The sequence below is a fragment of the Labrus mixtus genome, chromosome 1 (assembly GCF_963584025.1).
Source record: "Labrus mixtus chromosome 1, fLabMix1.1, whole genome shotgun sequence".
Taxonomy (NCBI): Eukaryota; Metazoa; Chordata; class Actinopteri; order Labriformes; family Labridae; genus Labrus; species Labrus mixtus.
The window spans coordinates 9,807,887-9,830,755 of NC_083612.1; the positions used below are offsets into that span (position 1 = coordinate 9,807,887).

At 42.9% G+C, this 22,869-nt stretch overlaps 1 protein-coding gene across 3 annotated transcripts in view; it reads left to right on the forward strand.

Annotated features, from left to right (window-relative positions):
- nav2a (neuron navigator 2a) overlaps positions 1 to 22,869 on the forward strand; it is a 125,880-nt gene that overhangs the window by 92,500 nt on the left and 10,511 nt on the right. Inside the window, exons 14-26 of one of the 3 annotated variants that reach the window (XM_061060240.1) lie at positions 364 to 1,087; positions 2,376 to 2,595; positions 5,359 to 5,633; positions 7,036 to 7,101; positions 8,952 to 8,996; positions 9,557 to 9,717; positions 10,183 to 10,365; positions 13,295 to 13,347; positions 16,731 to 16,754; positions 17,161 to 17,235; positions 21,554 to 21,637; positions 21,766 to 21,889; positions 22,099 to 22,280. In XM_061060240.1, the coding sequence (XP_060916223.1) occupies positions 364 to 1,087; positions 2,376 to 2,595; positions 5,359 to 5,633; positions 7,036 to 7,101; positions 8,952 to 8,996; positions 9,557 to 9,717; positions 10,183 to 10,365; positions 13,295 to 13,347; positions 16,731 to 16,754; positions 17,161 to 17,235; positions 21,554 to 21,637; positions 21,766 to 21,889; positions 22,099 to 22,280 (2,216 nt within the window). The remainder of the gene's footprint in view (positions 1 to 363; positions 1,088 to 2,375; positions 2,596 to 5,358; positions 5,634 to 7,035; positions 7,102 to 8,951; positions 8,997 to 9,556; positions 9,718 to 10,182; positions 10,366 to 13,294; positions 13,348 to 16,730; positions 16,755 to 17,160; positions 17,236 to 21,553; positions 21,638 to 21,765; positions 21,890 to 22,098; positions 22,281 to 22,869) is intronic. The other 2 variants (XM_061060302.1, XM_061060375.1) reach the window with 2 other exon arrangements.

Here is a 22,869-nt window from a genome sequence, read left to right on the forward strand (position 1 = left end):
CTGGTAATTTAATGAGACAGTTAACGACTTAATAAAATTGTTCCAAAAGTGAATAAGTGAAAGAAGCTTTCAGTTTTCTGAGGCAGAAGTTATTTAAGGATGCCTGAGAAGTCGTCTGGTTAGGACATCCTGTGTGATCTACAGTGTGCTGTCATTTAATGATGTGGGCTGAAATGTTGCTCTTTTAGTGGCTGTGCTGCTATGACATAAACTATGTGAAGGTATTAAAGACATCTTCATCTTTTGAACACTTTAAGATAATGTCTGATTTTGGGCTGCGGTTTCTTCTAGCTTCGAAAACAACAGTCTTGAAACAGAAGCACCCACACTCCCCTCTGATGTCTCTTCCTTTGTGTCCTCCAGGTAAGACGGATGACGTCAAGGTCTCAGAAAAGGGTCGCCTCTCTCCTCGCCCTAACGGCCTGCACCGCTCGCCCTCAGACACAGGACGCAGCAGTGGCGACGAGGCAAAGAAACAATCGCTCTCCTCCGGCCGCACGGCGAACACACACGCCCTCACGCACACCGTCTCAGACCCTCACTCCCAGACACACACACTGGCGTCACGCACCCCGACCAGCACCTTTGGCTTCAAGAAGCAGGGCACTGGGATGGTTACCATGGTTACTGCGAGCGGTGCCACCATCACAAGTGGCTCTGCCACCCTGGGGAAGATGCCCAAATCTGGGGGACGCTCCCTGACAGGAGGGTTGAAGTCGGGTGGGCAGGACGGAGGGTCAGCGCTGGGTCACCATGACGACGGCTTCCTCCCCATGAGCGCCCGCTCCACTCTGCAGTACCGCAGCCTGCCAAGACCCAGCCGCTCGGGAGCAGCTGCTCGCAACGGAAACCGCTCCTCCACCAGCAGCATCGAGGCCGCCGTGCTGTCTGTCACGTCTCACGGCAAAAACTCACTCAGCATCACCAAGACGAATGGCTCTGGTGTTCTGCTGGCCAATCAGACGGATCGGGAGAAAGGCGTCTCGGAGATCGACAACCTCAGGAGCGGAGTTGTGATGCAGGGCGGGGGAGCTGCGACTGTCCCTCTGACAGGGAGACAGCAGGTTTCTTCACCGACACTTCGCAGGTAAACACTCTAACAGAGCATCGTTTGTGTTGTCAGTAGTCCTGCAGACTCAGAGACGGCTAACTGATGAGTAACACTGAGAGCTGCCCCCCTGTATGGGCTTGAATTACCCACATATAGCACACACACACACACACACACACACACACACACATGAAAAAGCCAGTAATCATGCAGTGTTAGTAAAGGATAAACAGTGGTGAGTAAGGATCACACGTGTGGGCTTGTTTAGCACACACACTCACACACACTTACACGGGCTCAGTGAGGTTAAATCAGGCCATTGTGCAAGGCAGGTCTTGAGCTCAGCTGATCAGCTGCCAAGCCTCAGCCTTGGCGGTGCATGGGGGGGTTGGGGGGTGGAGGGTGGAGGGTGTGGTGTGGGGTAACGGGAGCTGAGTCTTACCTCAGCTCTCTGCCCTCATTAATGTGAGGGAGTGATAACTCTTCAAAGAGGCTGTGTGCTGCCATTATCGCCCACCGCGGCTCCAGTCGTCACAGCCCGACCTGCCATTTAACTCTAACCCAGGATTAGCAGAGACGCAGGAGAGAGTTCTGTGTGTGTGTGTGTGTGTGTGTGTGTGTGTGTGTGTGTTTGTTGGCCTTGAATCAAATCGGAGCACTGACTCTACCTCTTTGTTCCCTCTTCTTTCTTCCTTGATGCAAAGAGAGTAAAGAGAAATGCTGGTGGGTTGTATTTTTGTCCTGTTAGCGGCAGGACCTCGAGGAGTGCAAACTCAGTCAGTCCACTTCCCTGTGCGACACTTTCATGCAGAAAAAAAAAAATCCATGAATAATTACATGAAATGTGTTGTTTAATTAGCTGTTAATATGCACAGTGCCTGGAGGAGGTATGCTAATGATCACGCTAACCCCTTGACATTCGTTCTTGCACCAGCATCAGGGTTTAAATGTATATTTATGCTAAAAAAAAAAACTATTGCAGCCTGAGGATGTTTTAACCCCCGCAATGATTGTTTATTTAATCCAATTAAAAATAACAAGGTTTTTAAAGACATAATCATGTGTAGCATGCATGACAAAACTCTTTTTGACCTCTTTCTCCTGAAATAAATTAAAACATGCTTTTCTCTCTGAGGAAAGGATCTGTATTGCCTGACATTCGCTCTTGTATAGTGCTCCCTTTATTAACTGTTCATGTGATTTGTTAAAATAACAAATCCTTCTCATAAGAATCAAAAGGATATTATCCCTGCCCTTTCCATGAGAACTTAAGCCGCGCTCCTCACCCTTTCCCCTTCCCTCCCCTCCCGATGATTTGCCACAGGTTATTCGGTGGGAAGCCCAGCAAACAGGCTCCGGTCACCACGGCGGAAAACATGAAGAACTCCACTGTTATCTCCAACCCCCACGCCACCATGAACCATGTGACCACGGTGCTGGAGTCTCCTGACGGGGGGCTGGGAGGAGGGGACGGCGAGACCAACAGCCTCCTGTTTGGAGGCAGACTGCAGGGATCGGGGATGGGGACGCTGGGCAGCGAGCAGGTGAGCAGAAACATATTGATGATAACAGATTGTTCTGTCAGTCAACTCAGTTTGTAATTAAAGAGAGCTAAGATATCAGAACCATCTGTGAACTCCTCCTGGAGGATTATTACCTCAGGATCTCCATGGTTACCATATAATCACTGTGTTTTTATTTATAATAGAGCTTCATTAACCTTCAAAATGAAATAACTTTTGGTTTAAATCACTGCTTTGTTTTTCCTCCGTCACGGGATCAGCCTCTTATCCATTAGTTATGCTTCTATTCTTAGCTGTAAACTTTCTCCAACCTCCCTGTCATCACAAAAAAAAGGGGGGAAAGCTCTACTTTGAGAAGCATTTGCATCGTTTTTCAGCCATGTTATAGTAATACTGAGTGACAATGTGATAAAGAATCTGTGAATCTGGCCCACCACTTGACTCTTTCTGGTTCATTTCCACGATTTAAAGTATTGTCTTTGGCCTCAGCGTGCAATGGTTTACGACTTCAAATCTCCAAAGAGACAGAGAGCAGCTTGCTTGGTAGCAGAGTGGAGCTTGTAGCAGCAGTAAGAATGAAGCTAAGAGACTTTAAATATTGACTTCAAAAGGATGGAAATGTTTCTCAGTTCTCTGGATGTACTATGGATATACTCTTTGCTATAAAAGTTTTGACCAGTAACTAGTGTTGTCAGCTTTTGCTTAATGTTTTGATCCGTTGCTCCATCATCTGCATTGTTCATGCTAATAGCATTAAGCTTAAAGCACCACTGTGCCTCAGCAATCTCAGAACATATCAGCCAGTAAACTTTTCTGTAGTTCATGTGCAGCCGGCAGCTTAGAGTCAAGAGTCTTAGAGTCTTGGAAGCCCATGAAGATTTTTTAGATTAGGTGTAATGTGTTTCTTTGTCCCGGTACTGTGGCTGCTGAGGATGGAGTTGGTCTTGAGACACAGCATCTAAATAAGAGCGGATTGTTAGCTGCACTTTCCTGCAGAAATCTGTTTCAGAACATTAGTCAAAGCTTGAGTTTCATTAGATGACTACAGAAGGGTTCAGGGATTGCATTGTGCGGTGTTCTGACCCCTTTTGCTCACCGCTCAGACTGTTTCCTGCATGCAGACAAAGCACACAGAAAAGCTAAAGGAAGATACTACATGTACTACAAAAGAATTCTAATGAACTTGAGTCAGTTTGCCAAATCAGTGTGGTCCATTTGTGCTGGTGTGAAAGCTGTCAGTCAAATCCTGGTAGGGACCAAACATCCGTCCAGAGAGCGCGACTGCTTGAGAAGGTTGGTCTCGGTCCGCTTTTTTTTTTTTTGGACTCTGAGGCTCATTTAAAGTAAGACCATGAACCGACCTCGATCCGACCCCACCGCAAGAAGAAACCACCCTCTCTCTTCATCATTGTTGAACATGTGTTAAAGACCACAGACATGACCTGAGCGGAAAAACTGTTTCAGTGGATGAGGAGGCCGGGGCCTTTCTCCTGAATTGTCTTGATAAGCAACTTCGGCCACTCCAGTACATCCACATTTCAGTTTTGAGCTGCAGTTGTGCCTCGTTTTTTAAACTGCATTGTCGCCTACTGTGATAATTGCAAACAATATAAAATCTGATGACCAGAGCCGACATTAATCCATGAAGTTGTCTGTCCATGTTGAAATGTAAATGTCTTTGGAGCAGCCATACTCAGGCAGGAGTCGACTAGTCTTTGTTTAGCAATCATGTCTGACCAATGAGAGAGCATTTTCCTCGCACATCACACATCTTGGTCGGCTTGTAAATGTTCCCGTGTGAACACAGACCAAGCCTGAGGGTGACAATGCAACAATGTAACAAACTGGTCCATGATTCAGACCGGAGCAAACAAAAACTATAGGTGTGGAAGCGCCCTGAAGGTCAGTCCTGTAGGTACAGATTCCCCCGTTACATACAGGATCTGTAAACAGAGATTAGAGCCTTTGTAATGCATGCATGGTTATAAAAGTCCTGTTATATGTTACTTCAGTTTATTTTACGGTCATCCTCCATAGAACTCATCAGTAACCAGATTCTTATCATTTAACTTAGGGGCTGTTGTTTAAGTTTCAGTTCAACTGTCAAACCAGAAAGTTATGTTTGTCTTTCAGATTAGTGAATGAACCTTTGAGCTTCCAGATAATGAAGTTGCGTTTGTGGTAAAGATTTCCGATGCGATGACGAGGCTTTGGCGGAGACGCACGGATGACGTTGTTCTCGCATGACTAATGCCACCAACCTGTCCGACTCCTTCAGCGACTAATGTTGCGTTCAGGAGAAGGACAGGTGTGCAGACAGGGCTGACTGTAGGCTACACATTGCATCAGAGCAGAAAAAAAAGTGAGAGCGTGCCCAGACATTAACCCTCACATGATTCAGAAGAATTAGTCAGACTACTGCTTCATCGTGCGGTGACACATAGGAGCATTGTTTTGGAGGAGCAGTCGTGTTATTTGACAGACAGTGACGATGGGTTCAAAAGTTTAGTAGGTAGTTATCTCAAAGCGTTTTAGGACCAAGACTGCTTGTCAGTCTGTTCTTTCATCAGCAACTTTGGAATCTCAAGGAGGAGGACATTAATTAGAAATTAAATCACGATATCCAAGACATCAAAAACATTTTATTTGCAATTGAATAAATCTGAGAAAGCAATTAGTTGTCACATTTCAGGGAACGTTTGGGGCCTTTTTGTCGGAAAAATGACTAGAGCATGTGTCAGACAAGCTTTAACCAACATGACATCTTCCCTGACCCCCCCACAGGCCTCCAGTCCCGGCTCAGTCTACTCCTCCACCGGCCCCTCCAACAGCCTGACGTGGGGCACCACCTTCAGCAGCTCCTCCGCGCAGAGCAGAGAGAGCACGCTGGGGGGGCACGGCGGGGCGGGCAGCATGGGATTCCCCTCAGTCAGCAGCATGCACACCAGCAGCGAGTCCATCGACATGAGCCTGGGCAGCGGCTGCCACGGGACCCACCGGGAAGACACCCTGTCTGCGCTCGGTCGCACCGGCAGCGTGAAGACCGGCATGTCTGAGAGGTGAGGACAAACACAACAATGAGAGAGTTCCATTATTTCCAAAACACATTTTCGGTTTCATGCTCATAAAAAGATGTGCAAACTGGTCTGCACTTTGCTGTTTGAATATCTTAGATCAAGTCCACACCTTGAATTGTTTCTCATGTTACAGGTTTGCTATTTCATTTTAGTCTTCACAACATAAAAACAGTAGTCAGAAATGTGCCCAGATCTACAAAATGTTCCTCTGCTCGAGCTGCAATCACCTGTGTCCTGCATTGTTGTGTTAGCAGGCTAATGTTAGCACACTTTGGTTAACTCGTAGCTTCATATTGCACATAACTTGACACAGAATGGCCTAAATCTGATCTAAAGACACTTACGTGACATCCAAATAATCAGTGCGTAGGATATTGTTCTTTTCTCTAATCCTTGACTAAAACAGCTTTTATACACAAGGCCGTCCCGTCCATATAAACATGATGTAAACAGCTCTGATAACAACACAGCTGGTGGGATTCACGCTCCTCACTAGACAGTCATGACTCAGAGAGATATTTACAGAAGATATACTTCTGCTGTATTTATGTGTAAAATATAGCAAATTTCATCTTTCTGTGTCACATTTTGATTAAACCAACAGTTCAGCATTAGATGAAACTTGATTCACTCCATTCAGACCTAACATCAGGGTTCTACTTGCACAATCATGCGTCAGTTACCTGTGAATATGTGAGTAATTCAAAACAGCAGAAAAGGAGTACACTCAAACAGTAATAAAACTTAATGTGCACAACCGCAAAAACAACAAGACAACAACAAAAAGTCAGCACAATGAATGTCCTTTAAAGTTTGTATTATCTGGTTAGAGCAGCAGCCTTCAGATCAACAACGCAGCAAAGCCTTCATCAGCGCTGAGCGGAAATGTCCCTTATGAGCAGTTTTTTTGTTACACAAAGAGAAGGCTGCTCTGAACATCAGGAAATAGACCAAACACATCAATGCAATAAATACTTATTACACTGCTCACCATGTTTAAAGAAACTCCTTTCAAAGACTCCAGAGCGGAGGTGATGCACAAAGCCTCCGTCCTGGTGAGGTGTCGCTTCTCGTTTGCCGTTCTGTCCAAACCGGCGCGAAGGAATAAAATCCCCCGGCGTCCTCAGTCCTTTATACAGTAACTGTGGTCATTGTAGCAGATTCCACGCTGACAGGTCGACTGGGTAATGTGGCAGGAATGTCTCACAGTAGAACACAATAGCGTTTGGAGTCTTTTAAGCTTTGAGGCCATTACATCACCCGCTTCACTTATGTTTCTCATCCACTTCAATAGAGAAGAATCTGGGAGTTGTATTTCTTTTTAGTTTTATTCTCTAAAACGTATCTCTTTCTCTGTGTCTGTTGTGCGTTTTCCCTCCATCAGTCCCCTCTCCTCCCCCTCTGCTAGTCCTATATTCAGCCGAAACACGCTGCCTCGGAAGCAGGACAGGTAAATGCACCTGTGTGCAGTGTTAGGCTTTCTGATGAGACAGATGTGGAGGCGTCCTGTAAAACCACCACCTGCTGCCACACAGAGAGCTCCACACAAAAGGCACAGAGAGGAGCTCTGTGTTGTGCCTTAGAGGTTTTTTGTTTTTTTGTGTAGAAGTGTGTCGCTCTGTGTGGTAGTTTGTGGTTATTTTTAAGGACCTCTTTCTCCTGTGTGAATGGGAATATACGTGAGACAGTAAATGTGAGGTTGTCTGTGTGGATGTTGGCCCGCTTCAGTGTTTTTGTTTAGTGGTCTGCTGTAGTCTGTTTTGACTGTTTATATGCCGCCACCTTGTGGTTGAGTGTAAAAAGTGCAGATTGTACTCAAAGCTTGGATGAATAGGATGTTTGTGTTTGAATCTACACTGCAAAAATATCAATCTTTAGGAAGGTTTTACTATTGTTCAGTGGTAAAGCTTTCCTAATAAGTACTGAGTTCTTGTTTTGACCAAGAATTTAAATTTCCCGTACAATAAGACAAATTAAATATGTCAGTTGTTGATTTTCATTGGGTTTCTGTAGTCTCTAATTGAAGGAAAATTTGACTATTTCTGATTACAAAGAGTTGCAAAAAATAAGAACTCAGCCCCCACAATAAGCCACAGAAATGTCACATTTTCAGATGTTGTCTTTCTTAGTTTGCTTACATCATACTGAGAGAGGCAGTTCGTTTCAGTTGCTTTCAGGTTAAAAACTGTATCAGGATTGAGTTTAAGTCCAAGAATTACTTTTCTGGATCATTGACTGTATATAAAGATGGACAACATGTCGCCTACACCTCCTTCTGTTGTACAAAAGTGAAGCAAAAAATACCCCCCAAGGTGCTTACTCATTGCACATTTTTCAGCCAGAGCTTATGCTGTAAGGATCGGCACACACATTTAACTCACCAAAAAAAAAAAAAATCCCCGGCAGAGAGCCATCCTGGTTGGCACAGTCGGCAAGAACAGCTTCTTGTGTTGGTTTGAAAGAAGCAGACGTTCATTGACTTCAGTGTCTTTGTTTGTCAGTTTTTCCTTGTCACTGTCCCTTCTTTACTTTTCTAACCCAGTGCACACATCAGTCAATGATGGTGTTAAACCCCTTATTTTATAGCATCAACTAACTGATTATTTAGTTGTACCTTTGGTTTAAAGTGCGTGAGTCTGCGTCCTTTTACACACAAACAACAGGACAGGACAAAACATGATGAAGTGACTCTTCAGTGCTCAATACTAAAGAGAAAAGAGAACAGTAAAACAAGATAAAGTAACCCAGCAGTGAGAATAAAACAAAATAAAAAGAAGACTATACCATCAATTAAGTAAATGTAAGCGCAAGATAAAAAATAAGACAATACCACCAATCAGTAAAACATGAAACAAACGAGAGACTCGCAGCGTGCGTCTTCCCCTCAAGCGCTCAATCAGACTCAACTTCTTTCTCGGGCATCATTAATTGAACGCTGACATAAATCAGCATATTAAGAATGAACTAAAATGACAGACACCATGTTAGAGAGAAATGTATTTAATATGTAATTTGCTTTTTTGTAGTTTTTCCCATGTCTAATCTGTTAAGGAGGAGGAGGAGGACAGACGGGGGAGCTCTGAATGTTTCGGGGGGGGGGGGGGGGGCGGCGTCATGTTGTGCAACTTTGTATTCACTCAATGGGCAGGATATGGATTTTTTTGCAGTGTATAAGTTAGTCTGCAGTAGTGTCGGTAAGAAGGTTTAGATTTAGAGATGATGAGGTAGCCTGTGAGAGATGCAGCCATGTGTTTCTTTGCTTCCTTTGCTTTCCACCTCTGAAGTGTTTCTCTCCCACAGCGGGACTCACTGTGGTAGAAACACTCTGCCTAAGAAAGGACTCAGGTACTGACCTCACTCCCGCTGGACTCTGTTGAGCTTCTGCACTCTGATTCACTACAAATTGTCTTTCTGTCTGTCTGTCTTTCCTTTCTTTTTTTAATCTGCGTTTACATTCACTACTCGAGGCTTGTGCTCACGCTTTTTAAAATGTTATTTGCGTTTGAAGTTTTTTATGTTTGGCACTTGGCACATGTTGTTGTTGTTGTTGTTGTTGTGCTTCTGTGAGGAGGCTTGCCACTCTGTCGTCGCACAGACTGTCTTGCACTGTTGCAGGCTTAATTTGGGTTTTTTTGTTCTTTGGCTTCTTTTCTGCTTTTTTTCACCAGTTTGATTTAAATGTTCTCAGCTGAGAATCAGTCTATGTCCACGCTGTTGTAATTTGTTTCATGATTTTACATCTGGGCTCGACTAATCTGGCTGCTTCAAAGACAAAAAAAAATCCACCTCATTGATTGTGAAAAAGTTTTTAAAAATCTGAATCCGATCAAGTAGTCCACATAATCCATTCTCTTCTGTTCTGTTTCCTCACTGCCACCTTAACCGTTTCCCTTGACTTCCTGTAGGTACGGGCCGTCCCCTCAGCTGCGGAGCCACGAGGAGGCGCGTGATTGGCTGCGCTCCCACTCCACCAGCGGGCTCCAGGACTCGGCCAGTAACTCCCCGTTCTCCCCCGGCTCCAGCCTCACCTCCCCCTCCGGCACCCGCTTCAACTTCGGACAGCTCGGTACGCCTCGTGCATCACCAGTCAACAGCAAACACAGAACTCTTAACTTCAGCACATTAACCATCCAGCTATAAACACAAGATTGATTTTTAAAGTGAGAGGAAGTGTACAATCATGAGGTAGAGATAGCATTTCTACACTTCTGAGAAATGTGTCTTGTAGTTCTTGGTGCATAACTTACACATAAACAATCAGGAAACCTCATTAAACTAAAACATAATGAAAATGTAGCAGAAGATTTTTTTCAAATTGTATTGATAGATTCATTTAAAATAAGAGAATATTTATAAACAGGAACCAAAACCATTAAAAAGCAATAAAGATGTTCGATGGATTCTGGAAAATCTGATGTCCATTCTGAAAGTATTCAAACACTTTATAGGATAAACAATAAATGTAAGAGTAATACAGCAGAATAATGAAATCTTTACCTGACATTAAACATCACTTTTTTCACTTTCACAGCTTCCAGCCCGACCTCAGCGGCTCAGATCAACCTCGCCAGCATGCGCAACAACAGCCTGACCAATCAGGACGCCTCCTTTGACCCGTGCGGCGACAACCGCCTGAGAAACTCGTGCATGTCACTCGACGAGAAGACGCGCACCATGAGCAGGTCGGGCTCCTTCAGGGACGGCTTCGAGGAAGGTAAGAGGAGACGAGAGAAAGGATGGATGTTGAATATTCAGTGACCCTGTTTTACCTCGTGGTGGATTTGAGGGAAATCTGTAGTGAGGTGTAATCTTAGAGTCCAGTCCAAGACCCCCCCCCCCCCCCTCCTCTCTAGTTCCACATGTCCGTGCCAGAAGAATTATTATTCCATTTGCTTAGCGGACATTTGGAGGGATTACACCCGCTCCTCTAAGAAAAGCCCTCAATCCCCATAGAACTCCATAATCAGCTTTGGTGCGCCTTTGTTTTTTCATAAGCTTGTTTATGTGGAAAAGTATCCAGCGGGGCTTTTCCCACCAGCAGGCAGACTCCCCGCTCAGGCGACTTTACTTCGATGGAGTCTTCTCGCTCCTCAGAGCCATAGAAACACAGCACTTTGAATTACAGGCGAAAAAAAAAAAAAAAAAAAGACTGGGAGAGAGGCAAGCTGAAGAATGTGTCTAAAAGGCTCCTCCTCATGGAGAATTCCATCTTAAACACTATAATGTAATAAGCCAAAACAACAAATTCATCTTTTTAACATATTGAAGTACACAGAAATCAATATTTCATGGTTCTCAGCCTTTGAATCAACAGAAAATGTCGACGTTATTTCTTAAATGTGGTTCATCTCTCAGAGTGTAAACTCAGATTTGTATCCTGCAGAGTGAAGGGGATGTGGATGAATACAGAGGACAGAGAGGTGGAGAGCAAACTCAGTGACACTGGAGCTGGATTTGTAGTTGTGCCTCGGGGGGATTCAGCTGTTCCTTAAGAAAGCTGGAAAATCCAGACTTTCTGAATTTTAAGCATTATTATCAAAAACAACAATCTGAAATTCTACTCAGCCTGAGCTGATGCGCCGACGATGCTGTCAATCAACATTTGTCCTATTATGATTTTCATCATTTCAAGTCGGCAGCCCGGGGTTCAAGTCCGACCTGTTGCTCCTTTCTCTCTCATCCCCTTTTTCCTACTCTATCCACTGTCCTATCAAATAAAGGCAACAACCAAAAAATACATCTAAAATTGGACACAGCTGTCAACCATGAAACAAACAGCCTACCTCCAAAAATTATTTGCCTCATGCAAAATGCCCGAAAATGCTCCTGTTGGGAAGCTGGGGTACAAACGCACTGCTTTTGCACAGGTAATGAATGTAAATAACACAGGCACAACGCTGTGATTATTTCACCCCCCCAGTAGCATTTCTGTCTCGCTCTTCTTCCAACTCCATGACTCTGTCTTCCCTTTAAGGAGAAGGAGATAATTACAGGGATCACAGTGAGAGGCGTGAGAGAGAAGTGATGACATACAAGAATCCTCCAGCACTACTTTCTCTCTTCTTGTGTGTGTGTGTGTGTGTGTGTGTGTGTGTGTGTGTGTGTGTGTGTGTGTGTGTGTGTGTGTGTGTGTGTGTGTGTGTGTGTGTGTGTGTGTGTGTGTGTGTGTATGTGTGTTGGCTCCCAGCATGTAGGTCTGTGAGGACATGCGGTTTGTGTGTATGTTGCCGAGGTGTAGAGTTACCCGACCGTTGGTTGATTGACAGGACAAAAGTCACATCATCCACCCAACACTTTGTCCTCAGTGAGAGTCACACCGCGACACTCTTGTCACCTCATCCTCTGCCCTCAAACCCTCCGACTCACCTTCATACGTGCTCACCTTCTTTTTATGTCCACAGAAACCACGTATGGACTAAATCTCTCAGACATGAATGGTCAGAAGTATAAACCAGGATCAACGCTGTTCCTAATGTGTAATCTTTTTCTAACCTTATTCGATAATGAGTGTAGATTCTTCAAAGGTTAAAGCATAAAAACAGAAAAGATTTGTGTTAAGATTATCTTAAAGGAAGAATGTGCAACGTTTCACACATAAACAAAGCAGAAATCAAATATATCCTCTGTAATAATAATATCTCACAACATTATAAAAAAATATGTTGCATCCTCGCACATGAAGAAGCAATCCTTCAAAATGTACCAGCCAATTAAAAAACATTTTTTATCAACCTTAGTGCTGCAACTATGACTGTTATTTTCACAATGGATTGAGCTGCAGATAATCATCTTCATGCAGCCTTTCATTTCTTACCTTAATCTGAAAAATTGTCTGTTTCTACATTTTTAAAACAACAGGACATATTCGAAAGCCTTTTGTTTGGCCAACAGTCTAAAAAAACCTTAACATATCCATAATGCCGCCAATTATTACTTTGACTGGCAGCAAGCGTCACACAGGAGAAGCAGGAATCATGTGAAGTTTAGTAATGAAAGAAAATAAGAATAACATCTCTGAATAAATCATTTATTTTCTGTCAACTGGCTGATGGGTTGAAAGAAGTGTTGCAGCTGTAGTCGATGCTTTTTCTCAAATAGTGACAGAATCCTGCACAGACGGATTGATGAGATCTGAACCAGACAGTAAATATGAATCAATAATCTCCCTTTCATGTGTCTCCTATCACACCCTGATGTCTAGACTAAATTTAGATAAAAACTGAGTATTCGATAAACTAACGTCTGCTCCCTGTGAGGTGCATGAATGAGCACAGCCCGCTCTGTGTGGTTTTATGACATCACCGTTGCTGATCTGCTCTTAGTAAGGAAAGGAAACAGAGCCCGCTGTGTGTCCTCGGCCTCTGATGTGTGATTAGTGGCTGAGTCATTACCACAGCAATGCTCCGGCTGTTATTAGTTGCGACACAGCCCAAACGGTAACATGCGTGTAGGAGTTTTATCTTTATGACCGCCGAGCGCTGCTCGAAGTGGAAACACTGGGAGGTGACTGCGTCGAGTAGGCCGGGTCGGAGCAGGGTGGGTGGTTTGTGGGAGGGGCCTATGGGCGGGACTGTTGATAATCAGAGTTGTGTGTTAATGTACTTTCTAATCCCCACTTTCACTTGTTGTTTTTGTCTCTTTAGTTCACGGATCATCTCTGTCTCTGGTCTCCAGCACGTCTTCCATTTACTCCACTGTAAGTACACAAAACCTCAAGAGCTTGAACAGGGCTGGATATGATGTGCATTCTATTCTAATCCGACGATAAAGAAGCTTTTTTTCCCCCTTCATTACATTTTGCCTTTACACATTCTCCTCACCAGAGGGCGAAAAAGAAATCCACTTTATACCCTTAAAGGAACCTCTGATGAGTTTTCAACTGTTTATATTGATAGACTAAAATTAATATTGATGCCTCTTTATGACCCACAAAATCAAAGCACACCACCAGGGACAAGCCTGACTATTTATATGTAGTAAGTCTTTATGATGGTCACTCCTGTCAGAGGGCAGGTGTCAGACGAGACATTATAGGCTACAGCAGGCTGAAGAAACTTTTTTCATAGAAATTACTCAACAGGAAACAGTCCTGACACACTTTCAGAATAAGATCAGGCAAGAGATACAGTGAGACGTAACACGTTGTCCACAGGGGGCGCCAAAGTCAGGACACAAAAACAAAAAGAAATTTCCTTTTACGTCATATTTAAGAGGATAAAAAATCTCAGGACGTGGTCGCTTGGCCTCTTGGTTCATTGATTAGAACTACTGATATAATCTGATCCCGTTGAGTCTGGTTTAGTTCTGACCAGTATCCTTAATGATACACAATTTATACCACAGTTCTCTTCGTGCCACGTCTCTGTCAATCCTACAAAACATCTACTTAATGAAAAATGAAAAATAGTCACAAAAATTACCGATGTTTAAAAAACAGATGAAGTTTTTCTCACAATAAAAGGGTCGTCAAAATTAGCTTTGCTTTAAATATCAAACTGGACGCATATCAGGTTTGGAGTGGCATCAGCTTAAATTGAACATTTTAGTAAACAAACCAAAAACATTTTTAGTTTTAATGTTCAAGTGAGAGAAAAACACCAATCAAAAGAAAACCAGCGCATTGACATGGACGTTGTGTCTCAAACAGTTTTGACGTCTAATCTGTATCAGCTTGTTCATGAAAGTCTTGATTAATGGTCGGCATAGAAACAAGAGAAACTAGTTCCTTCTTATGTCTGTGGAGTAAGGACAGATCATATAGAGAGCTTCAGCTGGCAAATCTGCTGTTATACATTTACCCTCTAATCCATTGCGATGTCTCGACTCCCTGTGAGACAAAAACGTCTGGCTGTAGTCTTACACTTAAACCTGGGGACAGCCCACAGTAAGCCAATCAGAGCCCAGGCCTTTCATGCATGGCTCCTCCTCGTCCCTCTGTGGGCGTGTTTACTCACCTGGGCAGGTGTAGCAGAGAAACTTCTCAAGAAATCAGATCGCTGCTCGGCACTGGCTGGTGCTGAGAGAGAAAGAGAGAGAGAGAGAGAGAGAGTCACAGGTTTGGAAATCAGAGCAGGGGAGAGAGAGAGAGAGAGAGAGAGAGAGAGTAGAGGCAAAATGATGGCGACTTTATCCCTGACGAGCACCGTCACATCCTGGCAACAAACGGTAGGAATAAAGAGGAACGTTTTAGAGTGGAGGATTGATTTATTTATTTTTACTCTTCAGGAATTAAATACAGGTGTAAAAATGGTGAAACAGAACATACAGTCACAGATATTGTGTCTGTATCTGATTCTTTATCAACGTAGAGCCGACTGATTTATTAATCCCAGGGCAGCACCATGAAAAACACTTTATTCCTGCAGACAATTTCCACCAAGGACTTCCTTAGAATCTTCATTTTGTCTTTATTTTGGTTAAGCGTCAGTGTTTTCACACCAAAAAAGTGTCTTCTCTGTATTACTGCCATGATGTGAATTGCTGATGGGATTGCATCAGAGGGAGATCTCTCTCTGTTTTGTCTACGTCTCTTGACAAACAGACTTTTCTCTGGTTGTGTGTCGAGGATCAGCTGGTTACGTATGTGTGTGTGTGTGTGTGTGTGTGTGTGTGTGTGTGTGTGTGTGTTTGAGTTTGATTGACAGCTCTGTTGTGGTTGTGCAGACAATGTGTAGACAGATGCCACTTTGTAAAAACATCCACTTACCATACCGGGGACACATGCTTGCACACTTCGGTACAGTAGTCGCGCAGACACAAGAGGCTGTTGAAACCTGTTTAAGTGCTCAGCAGTGAGGAGGCGGAGCGGCATGAACAAATCATTAATTATCAGCTGCTCTGCTTTGCTGCTTCTGTCACATGAAGCACCCCCCACTGTGTTCACTGTTCATGCACCCCTCAGTTCGTGAAAATGTTGAGAAACGTTGAGATTCTTTCAAGAATCTGTGACACAAGGCAAACAAATGTGTTGGAATAATATTTCAACATATGAGGAAGTTTTTCAAACCTAATAATGTACAAGATATTCTGCTGATAAGACAAACAAGCACAACCTAAAACAAAGTGTCTTTGACGAGTTTACTAAAATACAAACTAGTGTAGCCTTTAAAATGTGCATCTCTTGGGAAGATTTCACTTCAGTTTGGGAACATTTTGAGTATTTTGTTGCTCAGCATTCAGATTCATTTCTTCAGTAGAGCTGCAGAGAGGGCATTAGCATGCTACCTGCAAGAATTAAGAAGGGAAGAATTATGTTTTCTCTTGTTCTTTTGTTAAATTCTCGTCAAGTCTCAGAGCGACTAAACACAACCTTTTTTTGTGTGCAAAATAATCAGTTCAACTCAAACAACTTGATTAACCTCTCTTGGGGTAATTGGTTTGGAGAAGCTTGCACATAAATAAAACACACTGACGTGCAGATAACAACTGTAAACATTGTCTTGTTACAAAACTGCCACTGGATGGCGACCGTGCAAGACATTTTTAAATTGTGGGCATTAAAGATTAAAACAAGTGAGACAGAACAGTGGCTGAAAATATAAATTAACCTTGAGGTTGACCATTTATTACAAATGAGCTGTAAACACACCTGTCAAAGAAAGACATTTCCGGGTACAGCTTGTTTACATGTAAACGTGGGTGTTGCATGTTTCACTGTTTTGCTCAACAGCGGCAGTAACGGCTGGGTGTGTTGTGTTCGTGCAAGAGTATGTTTTGCTCACTCTCTCTCTCTCTCTCTCTCTCTCTCTCTCTCTCTCTCTGTATGTGTTTTCCTACCTGTCTTTTCTTACTATTGTTCAGTGTGCAGCCTATAGAGACAATGGACTCTCACACACACACACACACACACACACACATGGGTACCTCAGTGAAATGCCTTCAGGAGGATAGCTCTGCTTTCAGACAATCTCCTGCACAGTTTATAAAGCTTTTTCTCTATGGAGCTAATAAATCAAAACAGGAGTCATGTGCGTGAAGCATGACGTGACCTCAGGCAGCTTGATCTGCTCTTCTTTTTCATTATCAGAGTACTTCCTCTAATGATTATTTTTTTTCTTCTTCTGATGTTTGTTTTTACAGAACGAGGAGAAGTCACAGTCGGAGGTAAGCATCGGCCCGCCCACATCCCTTCTTTCCTGTGTGTTTCTCTCCGCTCTTTAATTTTCTATGTGCTGTAGCTGGACTTGTTGGAACACGGGGGGCGTTTTCACAGTTGTGTCTGGTTACACGTGTAACTGTATTGTGCGTGACCCTGTAGCGGGCTCTTGTTCCTGTCTGAACACCTGCGTACACCTGTATGTGCTCTTTTATGCCCCCGCTGCTTTTCATCTCCTAACCTCAACATATCAGAGCTCCAATCTGGGAGACTCCCTCATTTGTTACCACCACTTCTTTTTTTTCCATTGTGCATGTGCATATACGTATGTGCGGTTACAGCATGCTTTATAGAGCAGGTCTGTATGCTTCAGATCTGGAGCTTTTTTGACGACATGCACTTTAATGTCCTTAGATCCGCAAGCTGCGCAGGGAGCTGGACGCCTCCCAGGAAAAGGTTTCCGCCCTGACGACACAACTGAGCGCCAATGTAAGCCATCAAGCCTGCAAACACACACACACACACACACACACACACACACACACATTCCTGAAGAAGCTCATTTGTTACTGTCATGTATGAAATGTTTATCGTGCCACTAAAGTAATCCATAATAGACTCAAGGAAAAACATTTTCTTTATAAGCAACAAAAAGCTTTTAAACTTCTCCCCGAATAATTCTCTAACATTTTTTTTAAGGTAAGTATTATTTACCCAATGAGTAAAAGGATGACCTTTACAAAGGTGACTATATATATATACCAAAACAATCCCATTAGTTTTTCTATATACTACTACTACTACTACATACACTGTATTTATTATCTCTCCATCTGAAAATATAACATAAGAATACATTTTAAGTGAACAAATGAACAAGAATGCGAGTCTAGTTTTTAGCTTTAAGTATGCTAACATGCTAAAGATTACATGGCTAAAATTAGCATGGATTAGCATAAATTTGTGATACTTAGCAAGAGTAGTGTGCAGGATTCTTTTCTTTTGAAGTAATAGTTTGTCGCCCTACGCATCTACTTTTTGAGATAGTTGGATGTGCGAACACCTCCTTAAAAAAAAAAACATTTTTAATTCAAATTCACAACAAAGTAACAAAGTGAATGTAACACTGATTGGAATGCTATCGGTATCACAGCTACTTTTAAGTATTTACTAAAAATGATCTCATTGATGGAACTAAATAAAAGTTTTCACTGCCTGAGGGAATCAAATATGTGTCATATATGTTGTCATACATTTCCAGGACTTCATTCAGTAGTGGTCGAGACATTCCACTCAAAACTAAAAATGTTGAACTCATAAAGGTGTCAGAAGAAAGTCGGGGGATTAAGAAGTCAGTGGGCGTCATTGTTTGCAGAAAATGAATGCTGAAAACTTGTTTTTGGGTTATTTCAGTCGGGATAAAAGTGTTGGACTGACAGACCTATAGTGTCATAAAATGAAGTGCAAAGACAATCCCTATAATAGCAATGTGTTTTTACAGGCTGATCTCTTGGAAGTGCATTCTACAATTTAAGACATTATTGACTTTTAGTTTTAACTAAATGGATAATTGCAGAAAAGCATGATGCCGCTATAAGATTAGAATGTATGTTGCATGGCAGAAAGACTCAACAAAAGAAAGATGTGAAATCTGGCACTCGTCCCTTCCTCAAGCACCCAAACACACGCAAGAACCGTTCGTGATATTCATCAAATAGTGAGCAGATAACTCCCGCAGAGCACTTTTCCTCACAGAGGGTGTAATTTCACATCTGGCAGAGCCATCAGAAAGTCAGGTTAAGCGTCTGCAGACACGAACCTCTCTGCCACCCTGCCCTCCTGATGTTGCACAAGTCTTGCCACGCTCGGCTTGTAATCTTGCTGCCTGAGTCAGAGCGCGCCGCCCGGTTCAGCCGCGGATTAGAGATATGGAAGGAAGGCAAAGGGTATTAGATTACAGCGAGGAGTCAAGTCTCAGCACACAGACTGTCCCAGATGTGGACTGATAGATTTACAGCTGATGACGCCTCGATACAAGAAGGTGCGGTGCGACTGTTGAAAGATGAACACAGACAGAGCGCAGACAGAGGAGCTGGTAGTGTGGGGAGGGGGGGTCATGAAGGTGGGATTGAATGGAGTGTGGGGGGGACGGGCTTTGCTGAAATATTTAATTACAAGCATTAAACCCATGATGAATTATCTGAGCACACCTTGAAGCACCCCGAGGCAGGAACTCTAAGAACGTCACGACTGGAATCACCTGTCCGTCAACACAACTCAACCGTCACACTCACTTTTACCCTAACCCTTCTGCAGGCATTTGTAATGTTTAAACCCTGACACAATACCGCCATGGATGACACTTGCTCAACTGGTGTGCCTCAACATGCACAATCAGCAAAAAGTACAAGGCTTTAAAATCCTTTAAAAGTGGTTATTTCATGTGTACTTAACCCTTTAAAATATTACTTTTACTTTTAGATATGTGAGGCAAATCTTGCTCAGATTTTTGGCACTCTATAAGCAAACTCTATATTTCATTCTTTCATTACATGTCATTTATAACACAGACTTCTTAATTCTCCACCAGCAGAATGAATATGCAAAACCAGAAAAAGCAATTGACCCCTAATAACATGAAGCTTATTGACACATTCACTTTTAGCATCTCATCATCTTCTTAGCAAAACATCCCTTAACTGCTGCAGGCAGACCAGTATTAACCAGGTCCTCTTAAAGGTCATAACTCCCATTCTGTTTTCTTTACACTGGCTTCAGATACATTTTAGATCTGAATCCAAGATTCTTGTTCTTACTCTTAAAGCCCTGCATGGACAGGCACCAGCCTACCTAACAGAACTTCTACAGCCTTTTACACTCCCTGCAGATCTCTTAGGTCCTCTGATCAGGGTCTGCTGGTGGTTCCACCCTTTCAGACTTTAGACCAAGGGAGACTGTGCTTTTGGGGTCATAGCTCTAACAATTTTAGAACGCTTTGCCTTGACAGACATCTTAATAAAGCAACTTATGACCTTTTTCTTGAGACTTGCTTTTGCGTCATCTGTTTTGTGTATTGTTGATTTTTCTGTTTTTATCCGTTTTAAGAGCACTTTGTGGCTCTCTGTTCTTTAAAGGTGCTATAAGCAAAGTTTTTATTAATTGATTATTATTATTATTTTATTATTATTATTAATTAACTTTTTATAGGCGAAATATTGGAATTAAGTCATGGTGGGCTTTCTTAAAAACTGCTGACATGGCAGATTTCTATTACATTAAGATCACAGATGACCTCAAAAAAGATTACAAATAACCAAACGTACCCAGTCAAGTGCCCACATGTTCCTTTGAAATCTGCTTGTATTGATTGCGTGAACCATCCTGTCTCCGTTTAAAGCGTCTCATGCGGTTGTCACTTTGTCCAAAAACATCTAGAACGATCCGTTCACTCTGCCAGCTCTGAAATCCGAGAGCCTAAAAGAAAAAAAAAAAACTGAAATCAAAAGACGATTACCTGAAGATGACTCCACTCTTCCGTCATTAAAGTCTTTGGCCTCAGCAGTAATGAGTGATTATAGTTCAGTGGAGTGTTTTTGGTAGTGATGATGTAACCGTTTGGCTTCAGTGCTGTGTTTGGAGTGTGGGAAACCAATCCACCTCAACCTGACCTTCAGGGGGAAAGCATTTATTACAGGCTGCTCTTATTTTACATGACAGTTTGTATGTGGTTTTATTTTGCTACCAAGATTATTGGACTGATGTCATATTTGGGGTTTTAGCCCCGAGGTTGCAGCGGTAAAGCAGAAAGCTCTAACTTTTTCTAAGTAGGTATTTAAGGATCAGCATGAACTCCAAGTCTTTGTTGGTTATGACATCCTAAAGGAGATATCTTCATATCTCTCATGGTCGTAAATCAAATGTCAGAAGTCCAGTTAGCTCCCTCCCTCTTTAGCTACATTGCGAGGTAACAACCCTTAAACTCATGCCACTTTACCACCCCTGTGCTGGTCTGATTCCCCTTCAGGAGCAGCATCTCAGAAGGATCCACTGAGATGTAATGAAGGTTTCACTCCTCTCAGTATAGATACAACTTCAGGAGAGTTTTATGAGAAAACCTTTTTATTTGCAGAAGGACACTTCTTCAAGTTTCTCCCTCTTTCATCTCCGTGTTTCATTTAATTTAATTTAATTTTCAAACCTTTATTTATTTATTCTAGAAAGGACACTGAGGTTTCCCTCATTTCCAATGCTGTCTAGATTACAAGCACAAACAAAGCAAAACACAACAAACGCTCAGAATCAGTGACAAAAACCTACTGTGATCCATTTTAAAACAGTGGCTAGAAATCCATTTCCTAAACTCTGGAAGAGAGGGAAGAACTCCGATCCTTAGAGTTTGTTGGAGGGCCTTCCAAGAGTTTGGGGCATCAAAAGAAAATGCTGATTTACCGAGTTCAGTAAAAGCTTTAAGAACAAGCCAATCAGAAGAACGGGTCATGTAGGTGTCCAATCATTATCATGAAGATTGACTTTTCTCTTTTCAGTGTTTATTATAGCAAGATATCTGAAGGAGTAAAAGATGAAACTTGGTTGAAGTCTTGTTGACAGATTTATATCTCCGTTTTGGGTCGGAGAATTTGGATGTAGCCATTATTTTTTTTATCATCTAGTTAGAAATTCTTATGAAGTGATGCGTGTGGTATTCTGTCAGCAAATCAAATGTGGAAAATGAACGAGAAACAAAACCATCTAAGGTGTCTTTGGCTTGGTGCTGGTGGTGTAACATGTTGGTGTGTTTCTCCTGCAGGCTCACCTGGTGGCAGCGTTTGAACAGAGTCTGGGCAACATGACCATCAGACTGAAGAGTCTCACCTTGACGGCAGAGCAGAAGGTGAAGAACAGCTCCTCGTGTTTCTTTGAACAGATTGTAAAAGCATGCTCATAGAAGACGTGCAAAGACTTGCTCTGGGGTTAGATCCTCATGTCTCTCTCTCTCTCTCTCTCTCTCTCTCTCTGCAGGACTCGGAGCTGAATGAGTTGAGGAAGACCATCGAGCTGCTGAAGAAGCAGAACGCTGTTGCTCAGGCTGCCATCAACGGCGTCATCAACACACCTGAGCTCACGCATAAAGGAGACAGGACAGGTACACACGAACTGCTGCTACTTCAAGATCAGTTATTTGTTTTTACCAGTTGCATTTCAAAGGGTTTGTTTCAATAACACACAATCCATCCATCATCTATACCGCTTTCCCTGTTCTTTGTCGGAGTGGGAGGGCTGGAGCCGATCCCAGCTGTCATTGGGCAGAAGACTAATTCGTGATAACAACACGTGTTTCCTGTCTCTCCTCAGCCGGCAGTAACGGCAGTCCTCAGCAGCATCATCATCAGCAGCATCAGCAGCCTGACCTGCGCATCAGGCGGCAGCACTCGTCCGACAGCGTCAGCAGCATCACCAGCGCCACCAGCCACTCCAGTGTGGGCTCCAACATGGACGCCGACGCTAAAAACAAGAAGAAGAACAAGAAGAACTGGGTAAGACGCTGCATATGTAAAAAAAACATTTCATAACCAGATGATTTCAATGAGTGATGCGTTCCAAACAAATTCTCGTTTTCGGCGCATGTCAATGTTTGTGATGGTGTCATGTCTTTGGGTTTCTCCCTTCTTTAGGCATCTTTCTCTGGGGAAAAGGTGAACACAGTTAGGATTCCCATAGACTCAGACCGGTTTAATACCAAGTCATGATTTGATGATTTGCAGTCAAAAGAAATCAGACAATGTGGAGTTTCAAACTTGAACTAAAACGGGTTAAAGTCGTCTTTTCTTGTCCTGCAAATGACCAAATCAAAACGTACGTGCCAGTATCGAGTCCTGTCGTCAGCTCATAGGTAGTTTGAAAGTGTCGATCAGAACATCTCTCATACCTCTACAACTAGGAGAACGTTAACTTCTTGTTTTCTGTGATATTTGCTGAAAGGCTTTTTTGTGCACCGGAGGAGGTCAAGTCAGAGACGGCGAAGTACGAACGTTTGTATCCTCTCTGTCGTTCTGTAAACTGAAACCATGTTGTGTTAGCTGCCTCGTGGTTGCCAGAACCCGATCCTGATGTTGAGTTTTAGGA